Source organism: Rhipicephalus microplus, chromosome 6 (assembly GCF_043290135.1).
Source record: "Rhipicephalus microplus isolate Deutch F79 chromosome 6, USDA_Rmic, whole genome shotgun sequence".
Lineage (NCBI taxonomy): Eukaryota > Metazoa > Arthropoda > Arachnida > Ixodida > Ixodidae > Rhipicephalus > Rhipicephalus microplus.
In genome coordinates, this window is record NC_134705.1 from 174,451,798 (window position 1) to 174,470,439 (window position 18,642).

Sequence of the window (18,642 nt, forward strand, 5' to 3'; positions counted from 1 at the left end):
ACCAATCGGCTGCGTTCTCTGAACGTGCTCAAAAAGTGTTGCAGGGCCCCTTTCCAAGTGAACAGACAACGCACAGTACATGGGCCTCAACCATTTCGCCTCTATCAAAATGCAACCGCTTCCGACGAGACCAAACGCGTGATCTTCGGGTCCACAGCTGAGCATCGTAGCTGCTACACCACCACGGCAGACACTCGTTTTACTAGGCTTACTCTCTCGCACCCCAAGCTACCCTTCCCCCGCTGCTTTTTCTAACTCTGCTTTGCTTTGCTCAGCTCTCTCCCTCCACTGCTTTTAATTTCCCTCGCACCAGCTGTACTCGATGGCGGAGCGTGCCCAATTTCTGTGGGACATACCTTAATACCAAGTTATTGCGGACACCAAAGTTCCACCAAGCTTACTTAAACTGCTCTGCTACCAACAAGCGAAAACATGGCCAGCATACTGGAGCTATTTGTTCATGAAAGACTGTTTCCAGCTCACTGGATTCAAGACACACACACAAATAGAGCTCACCAATATGCATCCAGATTGGCTTATTCCTTAACGTCCTGGGCAACCGAACATCCTAGGCAATGCAAAGTCTTTAAAGGGACACTTAAGTGAAACAATAAATTAATTTAAACCAACAAATTATTCTCAAAAACCTTAATGTTATTAATTTCACCCCAATAAGTCTATTAATATATGGGCAAAATTAGCGTCAAAAGTTTCCCGTTTACTTCTGGAACCTACGAAGATAATGTCCCAAATCTCAAAGTTACGAAGATGATGTCCCAAATCTCAAAGTGTTCTCGCATATTCTGCTTATATTGACACAAAAAAATTTTCTGAAACTTGGTATGTTGAGTGTCTGGTGCCCCTAGAAGACAATGTACTTTGTTTTCACCGATTAAGAAATACACAGGCCCTATACGACAGCATCAAAATCTGACATCACAGTGACTAGTTTGGGAATGTAAAATTGCCACTGCCACGCGTTTTTTCCCCCTGCGTTTTGTCGAGAAATACAAAAAAAAAATGTTCTTTTATCTTTCCTGCTCCTTTAACAACCTAGGCAACCTTGTTTCTTGCTGTCTCCATACCTGACTTGGTGCGCGTCAGTTGGCCGTGTGGCCGCAGCAGCGTCTTCCTTGCGCAGCTTTGCCGGTTGCGTGTGGCTGACCACCCACTGCACCACGACACTGCGACACAGCGCTGCAACCGCGGCAGCATTGGAATCGGCAGTGGCAGGCTTCTTGTCCTTGCGGAGCGAAGGCAGCTCTAGAGAAGTGCACACCCAGTGATAACCTTCAGACACTGGGACATCGGAGACACACACGCGCGATGCAGGTGTTCAAGTGGGGGGAGCACATGGCAGTGGGCAGGAGATGCAGACAGCGGCCACATCCATGTGCGGTTGTATTTATTTGGGTGCAATTGTGTTCGTTTACGTGCAGTTGCATATATATGGGTGTGGTTTCATGCATGCGGGTGTAGTTGCGAACGTACAAGTGCATGTGCATACATATGGGTGCAGTGTGGCACATTGTGGTGCGATGTGCATTCAGGTGCAGCGGTGCAGAATGTGAACAGAGCAACAGGAAGTTGGCACAAACGAAAGATCACAATAGCGTTGTATGAATTGTGGATGAAATCGACATGCAGTCATGCAGTGTACACACATGATTGCACAGTAAAGACATTCGTAGGAAGCATTGAGCATCAAACACACAGGATTTGCAATGTCGACATCGATTTGCAATAGAGCCAAAATTTGCCGCAGAACACAAATATTCGTAGCATGACAAGTTGCGGGACATTCAAGCACATAAATGCACACAGTTGGCATAAAATATGGGACACACATGTCCATGTGACAGAATGAAAATGAGTGTGCCACGAAAAAAAAAAAAAAAACAGCCCGACAATTGGCCATGTCACACCGCAAGTGTTCATGTGCAGTGGCCAAAAACAGCGTGCGCAGCGGAAGAAGTTGCAGGGTGCAGCCATTCCAGTGCCGCAACGCACATCCATTTCAGCAAGACAGGCGAAGGCAGTGGTGGCGAAGTTGGAGCGAGGGTAGGCACAGGAGGTGTGGTTGCATTGCGGAAGTTGCAAGTGCAGTGTGCAGGGCAAGAAAAAAAAGGAAAGCAAAAAATGAAAAGGCAACAGAGGAGAGAATCCACACAAAGTGAGCTGTGCAGGAAAAGTCAGACCACAAGGGTCGCAGAAGATTTCACATATTTTTTGAAAATGCGTATTACCAATTATAGAACACCAAGTTACAGGAGATGCCCTCAAGACTGAATGGCAATGCTGGTGGTGTCAAGCTATGACGCCAAAAAACACGTTAATTTCGAGATGAAAAATGACTAAACAAGGGATGTCGCCAGAGCTAACTTTCCGAAAAGCGGTCTTGCCTTCTTTACTCGCAGCCTTGAAAACGACGAAACGGCTTGTCGAAACGTTGGCTTCGGCGACACCGTGTGTTCGAGCCACTAATTTCTCCTAACTTGTGCCTTGTTTGAAAACTTGTCAAGGCGGCACAACAAATGCATTTTCAAATATAAAAAGACACTGCTGTACTCTCAGAGGCGAAGTGTACAATCTATCGTGAACACAGCTGTTACCCTCAAAGGCTACACTTGCAAGCAAAGTGATCCTTGAGCTGGGATCATCTCACCTAGGTTAGGCTTGTAGATGCTGTTTGAGTAGCAGAAGTCGGGAAAGATGTGCGGCAGAAAGTGCTTCTTGAACTTCTCAAAAAGGAACTCGAAGCACCGGTGATGGTGGTCGTCCTGGGCCTCCGACCACTGAACTTTTGTCGCCTGGTGCGGGATACAAAAACAATACAGTTAAACCTCGTTATAACGAGACGGTCTATAACGAAATAATGGATATAACGAGCAAATCCTAATTCCCCTTGAAAGTCCCCATACAAACCAATGTATTCAAAACCTCGTTTTAACGAGGCAAAATTTGCCTGTTATGGGATATAACGAACAAGTTTTGTTAGGAAGTAAAATTTTGAGCCGATGTCACGACAGTGCACAACGCGAATTTGAGACGGCGCGCAACGCGAGAACTGTATTTAGCAGTTCAAAACTCCCGCAACGCGCCCTCCAGCAACGCGCGCAAAGCAGACGGCACGCGCTGTTTCCGGAGGAGAGTTCGCTGCACGTACGCCGCTTGGCTACCACCGACAGCGGAGCGCTCCGCAAACGTCTCGCCCTTTTCTTTTCTTTTGTGTCTTCTTTATATTCTCCCTCTCCCCTTTCTCAATGCGCTGAGGCGCGCTTCCTAATCTTACATACCCCCTTCCCCTTGAGTAACCGGTTCCTAGAGGGCAGCGCAAAAGAGCGCCCCTTCCTCTTCACAGTCACTTTCTCTGCAAGTGTTGTCGCTCGCCGACGTGAGCCGCGTTGCTTTTGCGTGCGTGTTTCTTCTCTTTTTCGACCGCTTCCGCCTTTTCTTTCATCGTGCTGCGCTTGTGATTCCAGCTCCTGCTCAACATGAGGATGAAGCGAGACACCGATGTTGACTTGTACGCTGCGCTCGAAATGCTTCAGGCGGCGTGGATGAGTGTGACGGTGACCACGATCGCAAACTGCTTTCGACACGCCTCATTTGCCGCCGCACCAGGCACCAGCGATAAGCCATCAGACGAGCCCACTGTGCCGGACGGTTTGGCCACATCAAACGAAGTCGCTGCATCATGGACGGCACTTCGTGACGCCGATGTCGTGCCTGACAGCGAGTCGTTTTGCGACTATGTGCGTGCGGACTCTGAAGTGGTGGCAACGGAGCAGCTCCTGGATGACGATATTGTGCGCGCTGTCAGTGATCGTAATGAAACCAGTGACGATGACTCTGTCGACAAACAGGAGACAAACGTGCCGACGGCGTCGGAGGCATTAGACGCGGTGGACGTATTGCGCCGCTACTTCGGCGCTCACGAGGGCGGCGAAGATGGCGTGAACATTGCGGCCGCAGCTGAGAGAGCCATCGTTCGCATCAGGAAGATGCATCAACGTCCAATTACGGACTTCTTTGCAGCTAAGTCTGCCTGAAATGCAAGCTGTGTATTTTACAGTGCATTAAAACAGGTGCATGACTTTTTTCCTTTTCATTTGGGAATGCGGTTATTTTGTTGCATACCACCGTGCGGCGGGATGCTATTTCGCCCGCTATTTTTTGGGGGTAAGTACAGTGCATAATATTTGCGGTGAATGCCCGCTACGGCTATAACGAAATATTGGTTATAACGAGCAAATAGCGGCGGCCCTCCAATTTCGTTATAACGAGGTTTAACTGTATGCACGGCTGTTAGGGTCTTGTGTTTCAAAGCCGTGATATGATTATGAGAGGCTCCATAGTCGAGGGCTTTGAAAATTTCAACCACCTCGGGCTCCTTCAGGTGCGCATAAATATATACAAATGGACCTCTAGCGTGTCGCCTCCATCGAAATGTTGTGTGGCCAGCACTTGATCTCTTGCCCTTCAGAGGAGCTATTCTTGATGTATCCACCTAGCAAAAATATCCACTTCGGCAGAGAGCATTCGGTCAGTTGAAAAAGCGGCGATTCGCAATGTCACAGCACTCTTGACCACGTCGATACACCGAACCCGCCAACCGATTCCCAACATAAAGAGAAAGAAAGTGGACGAAATGTACAGTAACGGGACACCTAAACAAACTTGACAAGTCTGACCTTGCGCTTGAACGTATTGACATGTTTGGGAATGATGCAGAGAATACACGGCCTCTGAGATGTGCGTTCAAAAGCAGATCTCCAAGGACAGCCTTCGCTGCAGGGAGATGCAATCCATCCCTCTTACTTGTATCGAATGCTGTGAAAGCTTTGCGATGTTAAAATTATGTCGCGGAAAAAGGAACTGAAATTAGGTGCACTGCTCGCCGAGCTCCTGCAAATGAGTTGGGGCTGAAGTGGATAATTTACAAGGTGGATACATTGAGAATCGCGCCCTAAGTCACCAGATGAGCAACATAACCCCAAGGCCACAATGGTGGGTGTGAGAGACTAGAGGAGGCCTTGTGTCTACCCCTTCCCCTCTAAGCACTAATGATAATATTTAAAGTTTCTTAAATGCACACTAGAGAGAACTCTGGCACTAATGTTTATGGGAGCTGCAGCGCGTGCCGCTTCAGCGAGCATGGGAATTATGGGTAGTTCACGAATTTGCCTAGTCTTCGACCTTAACGTTCCTTCTGGCTTCGAGTGGCTTGAAGCTTCTTCGTCACGAAATAACAATCAGCAAATGTTTAACAGTTGCGCTTCCTCAGCTTAATCCTCTAGGCTTACATATAAAATCAGGTCACAAAGTTCAAAAGGGTTCGTTCTTTCCTTCAAAACAAAACCACATCAATAAACAAAGTCAAAAGTGCATTCGCCACCCGCGAGAACGAAGATTAGGCAAATTCATGTCATACCCCTAATTCTCTTGATCGCTAAACTATCGCAGTGCCAGAGTCCCCTCTAGTTAATTTTAGGAAACTCTATGGTATCTACAAAGGCTCGAGTATATGCCTACAACTGCACAGGCAAAGATTAAACAATATAATGCCGAAAATAATTTAGCAATTCAAAATGACGAATAAATGTTCTTGCACCTTTCTCGAAGTGCAAGAGCTTGACAGTTGTGACAGATAACAAATGTGACGAATGACCGATGTGACGTCGAGAGCACTCCATAGCGTTTGAAGCTGAATGTGCTAGCTGGATGTGCCGTTATGTCCCGGCTTCCACACATGGAATGACTGAATGGTGACACTTACCTGCGTGACCATGTACTCCATGAGAAACTCCAGAAATGTGACGGTTGGATTCTCCGGCTGCACCTCACCGCTCTGCGGAGGCATCAGGGGTCCGAAATCGTAGGGAACGATCGGGCCAGAGTCAACCTCCACTGACGTGTAGAATGTGGAATCCTGTTTCAAGAAAAGCAAGACAAGTGGTATACTAGCTGAGTAAATGTACCACTACACCGTTTCCTCAACTAAACCTCACTGGACTCATCTAAGAAAGGTATAAGGGATATTATTTGTAGTCTTCTAAGAGTAGGGTAGTACAATTAAAGTGAACGGAACATGCAAATTTTTTACAACACGAGAATGTGTTGCAGGTAGCAGGCAGTCTTTGTGCCCACTTCAATTGCGCTACATTTCCATCATAATTACTGCACTGCAGTTAGAAGATTACAATTAATTCATAGTCTGTTGGTTTTATTAGGTTTTGTCAAAAAGAAAAGAAGCCCTGGATCCATTGCCCTTCTTTCATGCATTCTAAGACTGTGCTTGCATAAATGCTACTTATAATGCAAACATTGATTTATTTGCGCCTGAAATATGACCTGGTTATCAAGTACAACAACCCCCTTTGCAGCTTAATTTGCTTTTTATGGCTGTCTATTCTTGCATTTTTCTAGCACGCATAAGTAACAGCCGTTGCAACATTTCAGCCCGATTCGATACTTCTGTCTATACATGCGCTACAGAGACATGAACAAAAACAATTGTGAGCCATTCTACTCTGTACAAAAAAACAACAAAAAATAAAATAAAAAAATACGAGCACAGCCTATTCCTAAGGTTCCTATTAAAGTTTAGTTTAGCCAAGAGCTTAAGCTTAACTTTTTGCTACATCAAGTATCAACAATACACAGAAAGTAATCACTTGTATAATAAGATAAAAAAAAAAGACCGGTATGTCCTGTTTCTAAGGTTCCTATTAGAGTTTAGCCACGGATTTCTTCATAACGTTTTGCGTCCCTTTCTTTCACAACATAATGTATCAACAGTCTGCAAAAATAAATCATTTGTAAATAAATCTTTTATAACTACGCTTCCTGTCATTAACATTATACAAATACACACTGTCTTGCCTTCTTTGTTAATGCAGTTGTTGGCTTTTGCACACATAATAAACAGTCGAACCAGCATATATTGAATTTGAAAAAGATCAAAAAAATGTCTTATGCATAGGTGATTCGATATATAGAATATTTTATATGCTGAAAATATTTCGAGTGGATTTTACAACTATATGAGATCCACAATAATTCCTTATATAGGGTTTCGATATATATGGGCTCAATTGCACTATTTGATGTTATTACACGACATTTGAGTTTGTACTGTGAGCGCCTAAACTCCATCAGGCAGAGTACACCAGCCAGAGTACTTTTGCATGCGTATGAAGACATTAACTGTATCGGTAGAAAGTAAGAAATACATAAATAAATGAAAAATTGGATGTAATAACGCAATTTGATGTCACTCCCCTGTTATTCACCAACGATTACGTTAACAATCAACGCGGAGTCAAGATGAGAATGCATCGCAGGTGGGCTGCCAGTACACTTGTCACAGTGCCAGGGTGACGTGCCACCCTCTTGGCAGCACTTGACCGCCAAAAAATTTGCCTCCCAGGGTGCCAAGCATCTCAGCGCATGAACGCTGCAAGGGCAGGCGTTTAATAATAGCGCGCCAACAGACAGCATTGTTGCAGCGTGGATGAGCCTGAGATAAACTAAGGGCGCAGAGAAAAGCATCAAACAGAGCAGAAGCTGTGACTGTCAAACGACAGGACGATGAAGAAAGCAACAACACGCATTTTTCATTGTCTGGGAGAGTTTTACGGTTTTTCATTTATTATTAGCACGGTATAAATAGGCTTACACGTTAACCACTCACACATTTTCCCACCATGCGGCATCTGGTGCCAGCAAAAAATGTACATTTAGGATAAATGCCGTTAGGGCCTGTGGGTATAAGTTCATAACTACAAAAGCACAACTAGAATGCAGAGTAAGAGAACACAGGACAAAGCACTTACTAGCCACCGAACATTTTTTTTATTCTGAAAAAGAAAAAAACAGACATTTTGAAGAAAAAAACTGCATGGAATAAATAAACGTCAGCTGAAGCAGATATAAAATATGATTCCATGAATAAAACTGAGAAGGAAACAATTACATAAAATCACAATGCGCACACGTAAATCTTGAAAATCAAGAACACTCCCTCACATCATCTAAAAGAAGCCAACCAGAAGAATTTGATAGCACTACATGTGGCTAGCTGACATATCTCAGACCTTCTTGAGGAAAGATGTGGGTCGAAAAACGCGCTTTCTCATAAATGACCTATTTTTCATTTTCGTTTGCTTTCACAAGTTTGGTTTCTCTGCTTTCACAACAGAAAAAAAAAACTGAATATTGTAAATAAGCTCGGAGTAGGTTAAAATTGCTTTTAAAGAGCGCAGGGTGGCTAATGAAGACTAAAAAGAGGTCATTGTCTCATCTCTCCTGGAAATTGTCACCTGGCTGCTTGCCAATGCATTTCCCCAAAGGAGTACAATAAGCCCTATGCTCGAAATAACAATGAGTGCCAAGCTCTCATGATGAAAGAAACTATTTTAAAAACATATCTTTGCCGCATGGATGAGCTTTGACTTATACCTCCAAAATGCATTTTTCTCAAGATACATTTTTGGCCAAGTTCTTGAGCTTAGACATCACGTTATTAATACTTCCGATAGCCAGATCTGGATGAAATTTTGCCCAGATATTCCTTAACATGTAAAGGGTGCAAGTATCTCTTTTAAAACTTGATATCGCCTGTATAATTATTACGAACCTAGAGCAAACAACTAGTATGGGCTGAGGATTCTAAGAATTGTCACATTATATTTTTTCTTGCCTATTAAAATGTCTTACACACTCTTTCTTGATTGTTATTTGCATTCCACAATTAATGTGGAGCAATATGAGCCATTGACAGCTCAGAACTGTAAAAGTCTAATGGCATAAAAAGTTTGTCGAAAACCAACTATATGCTACGCATTGTCATGACATCAAACTAAAGCTGCACAACTTACATAAATTTAATTACATATTTAAAATCAGCATAACAACCTTCATATACAGCCAAAATTTCATTTTTCTAGAATACAGATTAATGCAACTTTTTTTGAAATCATAAATCTGTAAACACATGCGCAATAGTGGGAGCTAGCCAAGCTGCTCTAGAGCAGCTTTCGATTCCCATCATCCTTCGTGTACGACACATGACAGTAAAGATTTCATTAAATTCTATTAGAGAAAGAAGCGCACGTGCAATATGAACCGTCACACATTCCCACCTGGTACGCTTCCGGAAACCTGCCCGAGCCAGCGACAGGCACTGGCGGTGGTGAGCCCGGAAGCAGCCCAGGCACTAGGTGCAGAAACATGGCATGGACCTCGGACGGCGCCCTCTCAGCCAGGATCTGGTACCACAGCAGGAAGAAACGCACGCCATCCCTGCGCAGCTGCCATAGGAGGCAATCATGTCAAGTTGATTGGCAGATCAGAACGGTAACAGTATTTATTGAAGGACCTTTTTTAACAACGGAGCTTTAAGCTCGGTTTTAACAGCGCAGCTATTTAAGCTCTGCTTCAACGGCAGGGCTGTTTAAGCTTGGTTTTAACAGTGGGGATGTTCAAGCTCCGAAACTATATTGGTGGTGTACAAAAATTATCGTCGTCATGAAGGCAATAACACGGCCAGCATAGCCCTCTTCAGCGTCATCATCGTCTGCTTCACTGCCAAAACGCACGTGCTGATTTGTCCAGCGTGAGATGCATTAATAAAAATGCGTACAAAAAGAGAAAGAGAGAGAAAAAAGATAAAGAGAGAACTCGAGACGAAGAAAGGGAATAGAGACGTAGTAAGATAGAAAGAGAGAGAAAGATGTAGACAGGGAGAGAACAATATGAAAAAAAAAAAACTGACACAGAAAAACAATGGAAAAGCGAGAGAGCAAGACAGAAGGAGAAAAAAAGAGAATTAGAGAAAATCAAAGAAACAGCAAAAAATATACAGATAGAAAAAGAAACAAAGAGCAAGTGAGAAATGAAAAGTTATAGACAGAAAAAAAAATAGGAGTGAGGAATAGGAATGAATAGTTAGAAGTAGAAATAGAAATAAACTGATGCAAAGGAAAGATAGAAAAACAGACAGAGAAAGAGAGGAAGAAATAAAGAGACAAAGAGAAACAAAGAGGGTTGCTCAGCTTCGCAGCTTTTTTGGACTACTAGTCCGAAGCTGCCCTAAGTTTTTTGTTGTTAGGCGTCACCGTATGAACTAGAGTACTCACTCGGGACAGTTTGTACAAGTCCATAGAAAACAAGAGATAGCACTAACAACTGGACCGAGGCGGACTAAACGCCGAGGATGTGATCAAGAGCACAACAGTTTAATGTTGGCACGCATCACACAGTACTTCCGTTAATGGAACTACACAAACTGAAGAATACTATGAAACGCCATCGTTTACACGAAAGACGTGCCAGTTCTTGGGTGAGAAGCGCCATCGAAGGCACGCTCACGCACGTATCACCTTCTTTGTCGATGCAATATGGCTTGCACATTTCAGATGCATGCGGGTCACCGTAGTACTTTGTCTCTGTTCTGCCATCCTTTTGTTCACGCTACTTCTATGAAATGTATTAATCCAGCCTATAATGTAGCCTATAATGTTCAGAGTTTAATTAAAATTTTGGAATGTGGGATAATGAGAAGTGAAAGAAAATGCTCCCTTTAATGTCATTTTATGTTGACTGATTGATTGATTGGTGGGGTTTAACGTCCCAAAACCACCATATGATTATGAGAGACGCCGTAGTGGTGGACTCCGGAAATTTTGACCACCTGGGGTTCTTTAACGTGCACCTAAATCTGAGCACATGGGCCTACGACATTTCCGCCTCCATCGGAAATACAGCCGCCGCAGCCGGGATTTGAACCCGCGACCTGCGGGTCAGCAGCCGAGTACCTTAGCCACTAGACCACCGCGGCGGGGCGATTTCATTTTATGTAATCATTATCAAATTTCTATTAAAATTATATATAACGGTCACTACGCTTCATTTGGCTTGATTATATCTTACCTTCATGACACTAGTTTACCTCAAGCATGTATCTTATAAGCCCGGCCCTTCCATATCTATGATCATTATCATTAGCCTGACTACGTCCACTGCAGGACAAAGGCCTCTCCCATGTTCCCCCAGTTAACTCGGTCCTGTACTTTCTGCTGCCAATTGATACCTGCAAACATCTTAATCTCATCTGCCCACCTAACCTTCTGTCTCCGCCTAACCCGCTTGCCTTCTCTGGGAATCCAGTTAGTTACCCTTAATGACCAGCGGTTACCCTGTCTACGCGCTAAATGGCCGCCCAATGTCCATTTCCTCTTCTTGATTTCAACTATGATATGCTTAACTCCCATTTGTTCCTTAATCCACTCTGCTCTCTTCTTGTCTCTTAAGGTTACACCTACAATTTTTTCTTTACATTGCTTGCAGCGTCGTCCTCAATTTAAGCTGCACCATCTTTGTAAGCCTCCACATTTCTGCTCCGTAACTAGGTGCCGGCAACATACAGCTGTTATATACCTTCCTCTTGAGGGATAGTGGCAATCTACCTGTCATAATTTGAGAGTGCTAGCCAAATGTACTCCACCCATTCTTACTCTTCTAGTTACTTCAATCTCGTGGTTCATCTCCGCGGTTATTACCTGCCCTAAGTAGACACAGTCTTTTACAGCTTGAAGTGGACTATTACCTATCTAGAAGTGCTGCTCTCTTCCGAGGTTGTTGTACATCACTTTCGTTTTCTGCTGATTAATTTTAAGACCCACCTTTCTGCTCTCCTTGTCTAACTCCGTAATCATGAGTTGCGATTCGGCCCCTGAGTTACTCAGCAATGCAATGTCATCGGCGAAGCGCAGGTTATAAGGTACTCTTCATTAACTCTTATCCCTAACTGTTCCCGTTCTAGGCCTCTGAAAACCTCCTGTAAGCATGTGGTAAATAACATTGGGGACATTGTATCCCCCTGCTTTACACCCTTCTTGATTGGTATTATGTTGCTTTCTTTATGAAGCACCATGGTAGCAGTTGATCCCCTGTAGATTTGTTCCAGGATGTTTATATATGCTTCATCAAGGTTCTGATTCCGCAGTGTCTGCATGACTGCTGATATTTCTGCCGAATCAAATGCCTTCTCGTAGTCTATGAACGCTATGTATAGTGGTTGGCTGTATTCTGAGCATTTCTCTATTACCTGATTGATAGTATGAATGTGGTCGATTGTTGAGTAGCCTGTTTGAAATTCTGCTTGTTCCGCTGGTTGATTGAATTCTAATATTTTCTTAACTCTGTTAGCAATTACCATTGTAAATAGCTTGTATACTATGGAGAGCAAGCTGATCGGCCTGTAATTCTTCAAGTCCTTGTCATCTCCTTTCTTATGTACTGCTACGTGGCGCCACGGATAACTTGAAACTCGATAAGGAAGAAGACGATGTCAGAGCTCTCGTGCAGACTGGGTTCCATCTTGTATGCCTGCTTATTAAATCGATAGTAAGCATATTTCTCCGACGCCTTTTCCCCGTAACATTTTGGTGGAGAGTGCGGGTCCTCCCAGAACCAACATCCACGACGATTCTACGAAGCGGGCGTTCCTTGGCTGCTTCTACAATGGCTGATGACGAGAATGAGGATTCGTCGGTACCTTCCCCAAGCATGCCTCGTCAGACCGCGCAGCGTCCAACAGCGTCGCATCCAGTCGTCACGAACCGCATCGTCGTTCTGATGACTCCACATGACCCAGGCACCTTTTTCGGCAACGACAAGAATGTCGAAAAATGGCTTCAGCGATACGAACGGGTGAGTACACTATACAACAGGGACCTGACGCTCATGTTGGCCAATATTTTACCTTGAGGGCACGGCCAAAGTCTGGTCTTCTAACCATGAAGAAGAAATCACGAGTTGGGATATTTGCAAACACAAACTCATCAACCTCTTTGGCAAGCCCATTACATGTCGTCGTTCGGCGCAGAAAGAACTCGCGTGCCGACTGCAGTCCTGCACCGAGTCATACGTGACATACATTCAGGATGTGCTCGCCCTCTGCCACATGGTCGCCGACATCCGAAAAGGTTGCGCACATCCTCAAAGGAATTGCGGATGATGCCTTCACTCCGCTTGAGTTCCGCAACTCTTAGACAGTGGACGACGTCACTAATGAACGTCGACGCTTTGAAGAAGCGAAAAGTCGTCGTATTACTCCCCGTAACAGTATTCCCCGTAACAGTATTCCCCCTAACAGTATTAAGATGATGTTAGCATTCTTCCAAGACTCTGGTACTCTTCCCGTCAGGAGACACCTCGTAAACAGGGTTGCTAGTTTTTCCAACACAATCTGTCCTCCATATTTCAGCAGATCTGTGTCTTCCATATCTATAGCATATGTTATAGCAATCTATGATGGAGAGTCGGAAATACTGTGCAAGAAACTTTGATGATCTCGGCAGTAAAATTCACACAATTTTTTTTTTCACTAAGAGTCCCAGTCACATTTTACGACACAAAAATGGAACCCACCATTCGTCAAAACCATTACAATCTAACTCTCGCTAAAGCCCATGAATTTGAAGCACTCCTTCTGAGAAGCTATTTAGGACAGTCTGAAACAATAACAGATACAAGAGCAGCACCTTACTGTGTCCCTTGCTGCTAGTTTATGTATAATGTGCGACAGGCAGACAAAAAAAAAATAAGGTGCTTAACTGCACAACAGAGGCAGTTGAATGCTTGCTGCGCTACGAAAAACTGACAACCAAGATTAAAGAATTAGGGCAGAACTGGGAGCAGTGAAATTAAAAGCTTGCTCTTGTATTGAAAGGCACATACTAACACGTAACGCACTGTTCACTAAAAAAAAACTAACTGCACTGTGAAGCAATACAGTTCCAACCCCCTTTCCTCTTCTGAGCTGGACAACAATGTTCGAGAACCACCAGTCATACATGCTTCATGCACACAACACTAACCAGACAAGCTTAAAGTGCATCTGCAAGAATGCTCAAAAGCAGCCAGCCAAATGTATTATTTTTATTATAGCTACAGCAGCATATTGGAAAAGCACATACCCTCAAGGAGTTTCCCGAGTGAAGGAATTTTCGAATGATGGCGCGTATGCTGTGCCACTGCCATCGCTGAGCCAGCAGTTCAGGAAGCAGCACCAGAATTCGCTGAAAGGATTAAACAATCGATGCTAGTTCAGTCTTCTATAAAAAACTTGGCAGTGACAATGATTGGCTCCTGAACACCTGTTTCCAAACCACCTAACCCACCCAACCTTTTGTTTTCCCGACCAGGCGCTTTTATTTTACCGACTAAATGAAAAGTTTCAGGATTACCTGTGGCCAATGGTGTGATTCTATGCCTAAACCTAGACTGCTCAAGGAGGAGTATTATTTTTGCAAGAAGCTTAAATGCTAACTTTTACTAATTGAAGTTTTAACTTCGTGGTTGTAAAGTTATAAAAACTAACAATATCAATAAGTACGGAGGAAGCTAGTTACGTCTATGCTCCCTCCCCATTTACCTGTATATGCTGTCTTTGAATAATTAAAACACAGAGATTAAGTATGACCACTACTCAGACGTGATCATGTTTTTGATTGTTATCTGTAGCCGATTCCAGCATAATAAGTATGGCCACCGCATGCAGAACTGCGGCAAATTTATGATTCATTCGTTCAAGAGACTTGTGCTAGGTAGTTTCCGTTCAAACAATAAGTATCCGGTGAGTTCGACGTCACAACAATAAGTATCCAGTTTCCAGTGAGTTTGACGTCACCCACCGTCACATCCCCTAGTTCATGGTGCTGCTGCTAGACGCGACAGTTTGTGAAAAACGCATTCAATTCATTAATTTCCTGTAGTTTCTGCTTGGAATGAAGGTTGTCTCTATCTATTTGAGGATCTAATCAATCGATCTGGCCAAAAATATTGACGGCAAAAAGTTTGTTCAGTATCCATTTAATTACGCACGAGTTGCTTAGCATCATGTAAATAAACAATTGTAACTGGACGGGACCATTTATGTAAACTCTGTTTGGATGAGACAGCAAAGTATGAGGGAGGAGCTTTCATTTTGTTCTCAGGTTGTAAGTAACGATAGAACAATTGTATAGGTGACACTGCTTAATTCAGCTAGTTTTTCGTGCTCCAGGGCCAGCTGTTGTGTGATTACAGAAATTGCAACTGAGCACTATGTACCAATTTGAACTACATTGAACCACATTGAACCACATCACCAAAACGCATGTTTAAATAGCAACACACACGTATAACTGGATTCCGCGCTCAACGTGAACCAGGGCACAATAGGTGCAAGATCTGTTTGACACAACTAAGTTCGTAGAAAGCACTTTCGCCACTCATACCTCAAATATGTATTTCACATTGTCCAGCTCTTCTTTTTGAGTCTTGTGCACTGTTAAGAAAGGAGGAAACGAAATGTCAAGATTTCGAACAGGTCAGGATTGAAACACTCATCCAGAGAAATAAGTCGGGAATTCCACAAACCTCTCTGTCTAAGCGTCCCCTCCAGCGAGGTAAAGACATCGTGAAAGACGCAGTAGATGTGACTGTAGTTGATTTCAAAGAATGTCTTCGCCTCAGCGGTTTCGACATTGTCTGCAAGTGAACAATTCAACACTGTCTTTCAAAAACTGACAATTGGCGTTACGGTCACTGCAATAACAATATAACTGGGGGAGGGGGGGGCAACATTTGTTGGAAAGTATAAGCCGGTCGTTGTAGGAGCGTGTTAACATTTGAAAATCCTGAATGACAAATTTACCCATATCCCTTTTGATTTATCTTTCTAACTGAGTAGTCACTACTTGTAAACATGAGTTTTTCTGTAACAGCATCAAAAATTTGAAACTGATACCTGTGCACAAAAAACCCAGTATCGTAGAAAAAAGTGTGACATATTTCGTTATGGCAAGTCACTATAAAAATATTACAGCGTAGCAATTACAGCGCAGCAATCATACACATTTAATTCAGGGATTTTACATGCAAAAACCACAATACAATTACAATTCAATGATGAGGGTTCGCTGGATTAATTTTGACCTGCGTGATTTTTTCAACTTAAAGATAAATTACATGGCCGGTCCTGGAATTCACCTTAATCAAAATGTGGCCCCCATGGCTGGAAAATTCGAATCGGCCGCTTCATGCTAAGCAACGTGATGCCAGAGCCACTAAACTATCACGGCAAATACAGTAAAGCACATCAAGTCGCTCATAAACCCCATACCTAGCTAAACCACAACAAGCAAATAGTGTTAAATGAATCGTGCCAAATACGCCAATGAACCGCTTATTTGTTCTTAATGCTTCACTTGTGCTTTTAATAGGCAACAGTTCAAGGCGTGCAATGTAGTGACCTTTGCAAACATACTAAGACGTGGAGACTGCTTTGACGGTGGAACAACTGTTCAGTTTTTAAAGCTTCATGAAGACTACTCGACATTAAATTGGGTCTTGGTGCTCCTCGATTTTAGTACGGTCACAGAAATGACAATATCTTGCACACTGCTAGCACTGCAAGTGCCGTTTTTTATTATCACATATGTGTTGCCGGCTTATTGCCCATGTCGTGTCAACGTATATCGAGTTCACGGACACAACGTGCTTTAAAGAGACGTTCACAAGTACAGGCAGTTTTTTTTTTTCTCCTTCTTTTTTTGCACAGGTATGATTCCTCGCCAGGTGACTGTTCGTCAAACGCTTGATTGTAAGTAAAGGCATTACAGTATACATGCCGCTTTCCATTTGAGGTTAGGAACGTTTGTACGTATGTGCGAGCACATTTGTTCAATTATAGAGCAAGTATACATTTATGTATACATCACACACGAGAAAAAATGATCCGCTATCGCACGAACGAAAAAGAGAAAAAAAAAACGCGAAAGACGACAGATGCGTGCGTGCTTACAACACCACGGGAAAAGCAGCAATCCAATTGCGCTGATTAAGCAATGATGGCCGGGCGTATTTACATGCACAACCGCTCGCACGCTCGCGAATCAAATGGCATGACAACGTACACTAGGTTGCTATCTGCTTAAGCGGAAACATACCGCGCGGTGGTAAACTACCCGTGAGGCAGTTCCCATCGCGGTCCCAACGCGCGAAACACGCTCCCGCAAATGTACGCCCAGAGACAACTGACTTCGTGCACCGTTTGAAACACGACCCGAGCGACGAAGCCGACCCGTGCGATGAATCTGTAATCGGCTCGACGCGTGATCCGCACTTACCACTGCACGTTCCCGATGTTAAAACCTGTTGACACGCGCCCGATTCCAACAAGACAGGTGCCCACCACGCCGAAATGTTGCTTTTTTAGTTGTTTGCTCGTAAGAATTGCTCGTGCGGACACGCTAGCGCAATTACAGACAGCAAAACAAACGAAAAAAAAAAAGCTTCTGGTCGCGGAGGCACGCAATCTGCCGGCCGAAAGGAACACGAAACGAAGACCCACTCGCGCCCAGCGGACCAGGAAAAGCGCTGAATCCAGGTTACTAACCTCCCCTTCCGATCCGCTAGTGCGATACCTCCCTTCGTTTTTTATTTTATTCGTTTGAATCGCAACACTAAATTTACTCGAACCTCGGTGACAACGCAAGCTTCAGCGGGGAAGCACTGCGAAAAGTGTGTGCAGCAAGCGCAACGTCGGCCGATCAGCGAAAGTTCCACGTTTCTACGCGAAGGGGGCCCGCCGCGATGCAGCGAATCCGCCCACTTCGGCACGCGATAAACAACCCGCCGGACGGGTCAGGGTGGCATCTGCGAAGGGTTTCGAAAGTCGGATCGCACTTGGTCTGGCCATCGATTAGACACGATCTGATCGACGGTACGGCAGAAACAGGGTCGTCTTCGCGAGCGGCGTTTGACAGCCATACGGGCCATTTTAAGCCTGACCGCCCATCGCGCCAGGCGAAACTTCGCTGCAGGCACCACCAGCGCGGTTGCTTTCCGATCAACTGCTGCTAAATAGCCACCGACAAAGGTGCACCATACGTACGAATGATTTGCGCTTCTCGCGAAAATCATCTAGCGCGCAAATCTCCGGAAAGCGAAAGAGAAAACACGAGTTACCTAGGTAGACCCGAAGGTGTTTGAGTCGACTCAAGGAGTCTCGCTTCGGTTCGAGCACCTTTTGCGCCGACTTCCTGACGTCAATGTGCTGTTTCTTAATGAACATGGTTCACCGCACTCGCTGCCGACACTGCTCTAAAATGGGCCGGGCAAGCACACATCGTCCCGTTAGCAAGAGCAGCAGATCGCATCCAACAACAGCATGGAACAGCCCGCAACGATTCCCCGCACAGCAAACTTCACCACCACGCATACCAGGCTTAGCCTGGAAACCAGGGGCGCTTCCAATCAGATGTTTCTCGACATTCGTGCTTGGCTTTTGGCTACGGCTGCCCGCTGTTGATGCTTCTAGGCGCGTTCTCGTTTGTAATAAAATTGTAAAACTGCTCCAGTTGAAAGTGGCAGCACCGTTCAGCACAAAATGTCGCGCATCGATTACGCAATTGTAGCAGAGAACACTCATACTACAGCACCGATAAGCATTGGTCAGAGCGAGCTCCAATCTATCAGTTTATAACTTCGAGCGTTTTGCGTATCAGTGCATGCCAGAGAAACTGGGCGGTTGTCCAGTTGCCAAACAACTGTATAAATTGATGGGGCGAAAAGCAGCTTGCGCCGCCG

The 18,642-nt window shown here is 44.4% G+C and overlaps 1 protein-coding gene across 5 annotated transcripts in view; it reads right to left on the reverse strand.

Moving 5' to 3' along the window:
* The window catches only part of LOC119167121 (ral GTPase-activating protein subunit alpha-1), a 79,618-nt gene extending 61,304 nt beyond the window's left edge, over positions 1 to 18,314 (reverse strand). For 2 of the 5 annotated variants that reach the window (XM_075867049.1, XM_075867046.1), the window contains exons 1-9: positions 18,022 to 18,314; positions 15,430 to 15,540; positions 15,288 to 15,337; positions 13,986 to 14,087; positions 9,147 to 9,314; positions 7,839 to 7,862; positions 5,780 to 5,932; positions 2,666 to 2,810; positions 1,086 to 1,299 (exon numbers count right to left, since the gene is read on the reverse strand). In XM_075867049.1, coding sequence (XP_075723164.1) covers positions 1,086 to 1,299; positions 2,666 to 2,810; positions 5,780 to 5,932; positions 7,839 to 7,862; positions 9,147 to 9,314; positions 13,986 to 14,087; positions 15,288 to 15,337; positions 15,430 to 15,540; positions 18,022 to 18,127 — 1,073 coding nt within the window. In that variant the 5' untranslated portion in view covers positions 18,128 to 18,314. The remainder of the gene's footprint in view (positions 1 to 1,085; positions 1,300 to 2,665; positions 2,811 to 5,779; positions 5,933 to 7,838; positions 7,863 to 9,146; positions 9,315 to 13,985; positions 14,088 to 15,287; positions 15,338 to 15,429; positions 15,541 to 18,021) is intronic. The other 3 variants (XM_075867047.1, XM_037418546.2, XM_075867048.1) reach the window with 3 other exon arrangements.
* Positions 18,315 to 18,642: the final 328 nt, after the last annotated feature.